The sequence below is a fragment of the Amblyraja radiata genome, chromosome 16, assembly GCF_010909765.2.
Source record: "Amblyraja radiata isolate CabotCenter1 chromosome 16, sAmbRad1.1.pri, whole genome shotgun sequence".
Taxonomy (NCBI): domain Eukaryota; kingdom Metazoa; phylum Chordata; class Chondrichthyes; order Rajiformes; family Rajidae; genus Amblyraja; species Amblyraja radiata.
The window spans coordinates 48,920,303-48,927,181 of NC_045971.1; the positions used below are offsets into that span (position 1 = coordinate 48,920,303).

At 50.1% G+C, this 6,879-nt stretch overlaps 1 protein-coding gene across 1 annotated transcript; it reads right to left on the minus strand.

Annotated features, from left to right (window-relative positions):
• Window positions 1-2,522: 2,522 nt before the first annotated feature.
• LOC116982206 (zinc finger protein 214-like) lies at window positions 2,523-3,191 on the minus strand (the record flags this gene model as incomplete). Its single annotated transcript, XM_033035503.1, has 2 exons — window positions 3,084-3,191; window positions 2,523-2,999 (listed from the first exon to the last, which is right to left on the minus strand). Coding segments are annotated over exons 1-2 (579 nt in total), but the record flags the coding sequence as incomplete, so codon positions are not given.
• Between the last annotated feature and the right edge of the window lie 3,688 nt (window positions 3,192-6,879).

Genomic DNA, 6,879 nt, shown 5'->3' on the forward strand with positions numbered 1-6,879 from the left:
ATTGCTTTTGTTAAATGTATTATTTCTAGACTAATGACAGCCTTGGGTAATGTGGAAACTGGTGAGAAGATATTAGTGCAACATCTAGAAGAAGACATTCCAAGATTATACGATGAGGTAGTTGAAAGGATGGTGAATGCGCAGGTTGAGAAATAATTATTAGAAGATGAATGTATTAGAATGAATAAAATGGAGATAGACCAGTGGTATGGAACCCAGAATAGCTGAGCACCCTAAGGGCTAGGGTTTGAAGCACAGCAGAGAGTTAGGGAACAGCATTGGTGTCAACAAGCCAGCCTGCTGACCTACGTGGTCCAGGTTTTGGGGGCTATAAAGCATCTCGAGGTTAGGTATAAACTTGGATGACTAATAAGCCAATGCTGATGAATCTGTCTTGTGTTATAATCCTATTAGTGGCCATAAATCACCAGAGTGGGGAATGAGGAAATATTATATAAATAGAACCGCTTGGATAGTTACTTTTATATAAGCTAGGTAATTTGGAAAAGAAAAGCTTATAGTTTTCCAGAACTGAAATAAAGTGCAAACAGACATATACACACAGGCAAAGATGAATCAAAACATGGAGGCCTGAACCTGAATCTGCTTAGCTTAGGTTTATTGCTGAGGCACTGGAGGAAATTGTATTTGATATGACTTTGTGTTGAAGAATAGATAACTGAAAAGATAGATAGATATAATTTATTGCCACACAACCAGGGTTGGTGGAAATTTGGGTTGTCAGCAGCAGTACAATAATAAAGAACACACAATAAAACTGTAACACAAACATCCACCACAGCATTCATCACTGTGGTGGAAGGCACAAACATTTGGCCAGTCCTCCTCCATTTCCCCCCCGTGTACAGGACCAGAGTCCAGTCAGTCCAGGATCGGCTCTTCCTCACCGGAGACCGCGGCTTTAGATTGTTGTAGGCCGCAGGCCGGCGGTCGAGATTTAAAGTCCCCGCCGCGGCCAGAAGCACCGTAGACTGCAGGGCCGGCGGTCGAAGCTCCCCTCCAGGGGTGATGGTAAGTCCATGCCGCACCCGCGGTAGAAGTCGGCCGCGGGCCGGCAGTGATGGCTTATTCTTCCCCCGGGTCCCCCACGAGGGATCCCGGGCTGTAGACGCCGCACCAGCTGGAGCTCTGCAGACCGCGGCTTCAGGCTGCGACTTCAGGCTGCCGGCAGCCCCGGGCCAGCGAAACGGAGCGCTCCCCTCCAACGAGGGCTCACCCGCTCCACATCGAGAGTCCACGCAGCGCCCGCCGCTGAAGCCCCGGGCACGTCTCCGAGAAAGGCCGCGTCGATCCTTGATGTTAGGCCACGGGGGAGGCGACCTGGAAAAAGTCGCCTCTCCATGGAGGAGGCGACCGAAGCGGTTTCCCCCTTATCCCCCCCCCCCCCCCCACACCACCCCCCACACAAAACACACGAAGAAACATTAAATACATACTTTAAAACATACTAAAAAAATTAAAAAACTGGAAAAACTGACGCGCTGCTGACATGGCTGCACACAGAGGAGCGCCTCCCAGAAAATGGGCCTCTTCTTAGGCCAGAGGTCAGTTGTTCTTTCCTTTGTGGACATTCTTGAGCTGTGAGGTTTGGGCCGAGTGTGAAATAATAGGCCCTGTAGTTAGCCTTGGCTATGTTGAATTAGGATGGATGTGAGGGGAGTAGTTGTAAAAGACCTTGTAGAAAGATTGGAAATACAACTTCCAAAGATAGCAGGAAAAGGGGAGGCTGTAAGTTAAGCTGTATGAAGTATGTAAATTAAGTGAATGAAGCTGTATCCTGGAACCAAACACTAATTAACTAAATTGACAGATTTACGGCCCATGTATGCTTGGTTGGGATGTGAATAGTTTTGAACTTAGAAACTGTAATTCAGCAAACTTATATAATTAATGTTTTAAAGACATAGGTAAAAGTATTTAAAACTGTGAAATTATAGTAACACCAATTATGAAATGTATTGCCTTAGTAGAAAGGTACACTTTAGACATAGAAATTGTTTAGATTTATAGAAATATATTTTCTCTTGGTATAGAAAGTGTGTATGACTTGTGCGATCATTGTGTTATATACGTATCTTGTATTTAGAGGAGTGGTCTTTGATAAGAGCCTACTGGGGTTTTGCTGTGTTGAAATAAAATAAGCAAAGTTATAAAGTTATTAGACAGGCAAACAAAGGCTGTAATGAGGCCAGGGAAGGGGGATCATGTGACTGATGTTGTAAATCACCAGAAGACTCAGATGATTGGTTACTAGCTTGTCATACCCTCTGTATCTGAAATGTCTAATACCTATATAAATGCCATGAGTTTGTATCAAAGTTACTCCTCTCTGGACCCGCCCCAGAACATCAGCTCTGTGTTGGAAGGTTCAAGAGACTAGTCTCAGCTGAAAAAAGAATTGATTTTAACAGCAACAAGTGTTTGAGTCAAGTTGACTTTAGATTGACAGAACAGGGGCGCTCGCTGGTGTGGTTGCGCTGGTGGGACAGCAGGTGACTAGACTTAGTGAAGCCCTTGCCGCACTGGGCGCAGTTGTAGGGACGCTCGCCGGTGTGGAGGCGCTGGTGGTACAGCAAGCTGTCGGAGCGGGTGAAGCCCTTGCCGCAGTCGCTGCAGGTGTAGGGCCGCTCCCCTGTGTGGGTGCGCTGGTGGGACAGCAGGCAGGTGGACTGGATGAAGCCCTTACCGCACTGGGTGCAGGTGTAGGGGCGCTCGCCGGCGTGGGCGCGCTGGTGGTACAGCAGGCTGTCGGAGCGGGTGAAGCCGTTGCCGCATTCGTTGCAGGTATAGGGCCGCTCCCCGGTGTGCAGGCGCCTGTGCGCCTTCAGGTCTGGAGACGACTTGAAGCCTTTTCCGCAGTCAGAGCAGGTGAAGGGCCGCTCACTGTTGTGCACCCGCCGGTGCACCTGCAGCCCATTCAACCGGGTAAAGCTCTTGCCACAGGTGGAGCAGCCATAGGGCTTCCCGCCCGTGTGCACCTGTCGGTGCACCTTCAGGTTATTCACCGTCTTGAAGCTCTTGCCGCAGTCGGAGCAGGTGAAGGGCCTCTCGCCGGAGTGTACCCGCTGGTGGGTCTCCAGCATGCTCGGGCTCTGCCAGGCCTTGCCACACACGTCGCACTCATAACGCTTCTCCTTGTTGTGCCCCGTCGTGTGGTCCTCCATCGAAGCTCAGCCCCTCGAAGCTCAACTGCACACCGAGCAGATGTGGGGGAGGGGGGGGCTCAATGGCCGCTCACGTCCCCGTCTCTCTGTCCACAGTAATGGCTCCTAAACCCTGCAGGAGGGGAACACAGAGGGTCAACAAGCTGGCAAACAGCACATTACTAGCACATATTGGGTGTGTTTATGGCGGCGGAAACTGTTATATAATTCTGCGCGGCACAGTGGCGCAGCGGTACAGTTGCTGCCTCACTGCCAGAGACCCGGGTATGATCCTGACTACAGGTGCTGTCTGTGGGTTTTTACTCTGGGTGCTCCGGTTTCCTCCAACATTTCAAAGACGTTCAGGGTTGTAGATTAATCGGACTCTGCAAAATTGTTAAATTGTTCCTAATGTGCGTAGGATAGTGCTAGTGCACGGGGTGATCGCTGGTCGGCGCGGACTCCACGGGCCGAAATACCTGTTTCCGCGCTGCATCTCTAAACTAAACAAAATCAAAGAAGGGTCTCGACCCAAAACGTCATCCATTCATTCTCTCCACAGATGCTGCCTGACCCGCTGAGTTACATAGAAACAAGGTGTAGGAGTAGGCCATTCGGCCCTTCGAGCCTGCACCGCCATTCAATATGATCATGGCTGATCATCCAACTCAGTATCCTGTACCTGCCTTCTCTCCATACCCCCTGATCCCTTTAGCAACAAGGGCCACATCTAACTCCCTCTTAAATACGGCCAATGAACTGGCCTCAACTACCTTCTGTGGCAGAGAGTTCCAGAGATTCACCACTCTCTGTGTGAAAAATGTTTTTCTCATTTCGGTCCTAAAGGATTTCCCCATTATCCTTAAACTGTGCCCCTTGTCCTGGGCTTCCCCAACATCGGGAACAATCTTCCTGCATCTAGCCTGTCCAACCCCTTAAGAATACTCCAGCACTTTGTGTCTATCTTCTCCACAGATGCGGCCTGACCCGCTGAGCTATTCGAGCACTCTCTCTCTGTCTGTCTCTCTCTCTCTCTGTCACCCCCTCTCTCTCTCTGTCTGTCTCTTATGTCTCTCGCTCGGTAATTGTCTCTCTTTCTCCCTCTCTCTATCTCACCAGGGCTGCCAACTCTCATGCTTTGAGCGTGAGAATCACACATTTGATCAAACTCTCACGCCCTCACGCAGACCAGAAAGAGTTGCGCAGCTGCTGTGAGAGTGTCTGTGCCGAAGGGACTGACTCTCAAAGGGAGGTGGAGAGAGAGAGGGGAAGGAGACAGGGAGACAGTAGGGAGAGAGAGGGGGTGGGAGGAGAGAGAGGGTAGAGACAGAGGGGGCATGAATGGAGAGAGAGAAGAGGGAGAGGGGGGGAGTGAGAGGGGAGAGAGGGGTGAGAGTGAGGTGGGAGAGGGGGGTGAAGAGATAGAGGGGTGAGAGGGAAGAAAGAGGGAAAGAGAGAGAGAGGGGGTGGAGAGGGTGTGAGAATGGGAGAGAGAGGGGGAAGAGAGAGGGGTGGTAAAAGAGAGAGGGGAAGAGGGAGAGAGGGGGCAGAGGAAGAGAGGGTAAGAGAGAAATGGGGAATGAGAGAGATGGGGGGGCAAAGAGAAAAATATAGAGACAGAGGAGAAAGAGAGAGCAGAGAGAGAGCAAGGGGAGAGTGAGGTGGGAGTGAGAAATGGGGGAGAGAGAGGGGGGGGAAGAGAGAGAGGTGAGAGAGAGAGAGGGGTGCGAGGGGGGAGATAGAGAGGGAGGGAGAAAGAGAGAAAGAGAGGGGCAGGGGGAAGCTGGGGGGAGAGAGAGGATAGAGAGGGAGAGAGGTAGAGGGCGAGGGCGAGGGAGAGGAGAGAGGAGATAGAGAGAGAGGGGCAGGGGAAGCTGGGGGGAGAGAGAGGATAGAGAGGAAGAGAGGGCAAGGGCGAGGGCGAGGGCGAGGGAGAGAGAGAGAGAGAGAGAGAGGCAGGGCTGCCAACTCCCATGCATTGAGTGTGAGAATCACGTATTTCGCCAAATTCTCACGCTGATCACAAATTTGTTTAACTCTGTTGTGAGAAATTATGTGATCAGCAAAAATGTCAAAACTCATATCAACTGCATGGGCTGCGGGTGTTGGAAGCAGTAGCAGCGACGGTGACAGCTGTGGACGGGGAGCGGGGCTGGCGAGTGTTTGCCGGGCTGGCGAGTCGCTCACTGCAGCTCCGGCCATGGAGCAACCTCAGTGCATGGCGTCAGAAGCGTTGCGCCGCTGCCGTGAGAGTCTCTGTGCCAAATTCGCCCAGGTGACCGGCATGGATCAGGCTGTGGCTCGATGCATCCTGGAGGACAACCAGTGGCTGCTGGAAGTAAGTACCAAGCACTGGGTAGAAACGGTGGAAGTTAGTGGACTTCAAATGGGGGTGGTTGGAGAAAGCATCCTGCTTGCCTGCTAGATTTTCACTTACTGTGACTGCAGGAAAAATGTTCCCAATGTTGGGGGAGTTCAGAACCAGTGGTCACAGTTTAAGAATAAAAGGGGGGGGGGGGGAGGGCAGTTAGGACTGAGACGAGGACAAACTTTCTTCACACAGAGCGTTGTGAATCTGTGGAATTCTCTGCCACAGAAGGCAGTGGAGGCCAATTCACTGGATGTTTTCAAGAGAGAGTTACATTTCGTTCTTGGGGCTAACAAAGTCAAGGGACATGGGGAAAAAACAGGAAAGAGGTACTGATTTTAGATGAATAGTCATGATCATATTGAATGGCAGTGCTGGTTCGAAGGGCCGATCGCCTATTCCTGCACCTATTTTCGATGTTTCTATGCTTGAGTATATGGCGATAAAACTCGATCAATTCTTCTTCTTCTTTCGTGTGGCGTGCACAGCCTACAGTTGTTGGACAACTTGTTCTATTTGATCTTCCGTTTGTGCACGTCAAGTTGATTGCATGTCGAAACAGGGCAGACTACGTGAAGATTGCAATCTTCCACCCCAATCACTTGATTTTGAGGCATTCATGCATGGTGGAGGTATAATGTAGTCATAGAGTGATACAGTGTGAAAACAGGCCCTTCGGCGCAACTTGCCCACACCCGCCAACATGTCCCAGCTACGCTACCTGCTTTTGGTCCATACCTCCAAACCTGTCCAATCCATGTATCAGTCTAACTTTTTCTTAAATGTTGGGATGGTCCCTGCCTCAACTACTTCCTCTGGCAGCTTGTTCCATACACCCATCACCCTTTGTGTGGATAAAGTTACCCCTTAAAAAGTTAACTCTTAAAAATACTTCATGCAAAAAAACATTGAAATCATACTTCTACAATGCACTAAAACATGATTTTAATACATCAAATGTCAAAAAGTCCCTACCATGGGAGGGGGACACCCTTCTTCCACACCCTCTCCCCACTCGGTTGCTCCACTCCGTCACCGGGTACCCCCAAGGCCAGTGATCAGTGATCGCTCAGCCTCCCCCCTTTCAAAAACACTCGACGGAGAACACTGCCAGATGTGAGCGGGGAACTGAGGCCAGTTGTCCGTGATGTCTGGATCCCAATGCTCAGCACTTCATGTTTCGGAGTTGGCTGATGTTATTGATTTGTAATGAGCCTGATTTGTAATTAGTTGACAAAACCTTAATTTATTAATCTGGAATATCCAGGAGGATGGGATAAGTGTAATATTAAATGACATGAAATGTGTCAGGCTGTCTGTCACAACATACAGCCGATAACCCATTAT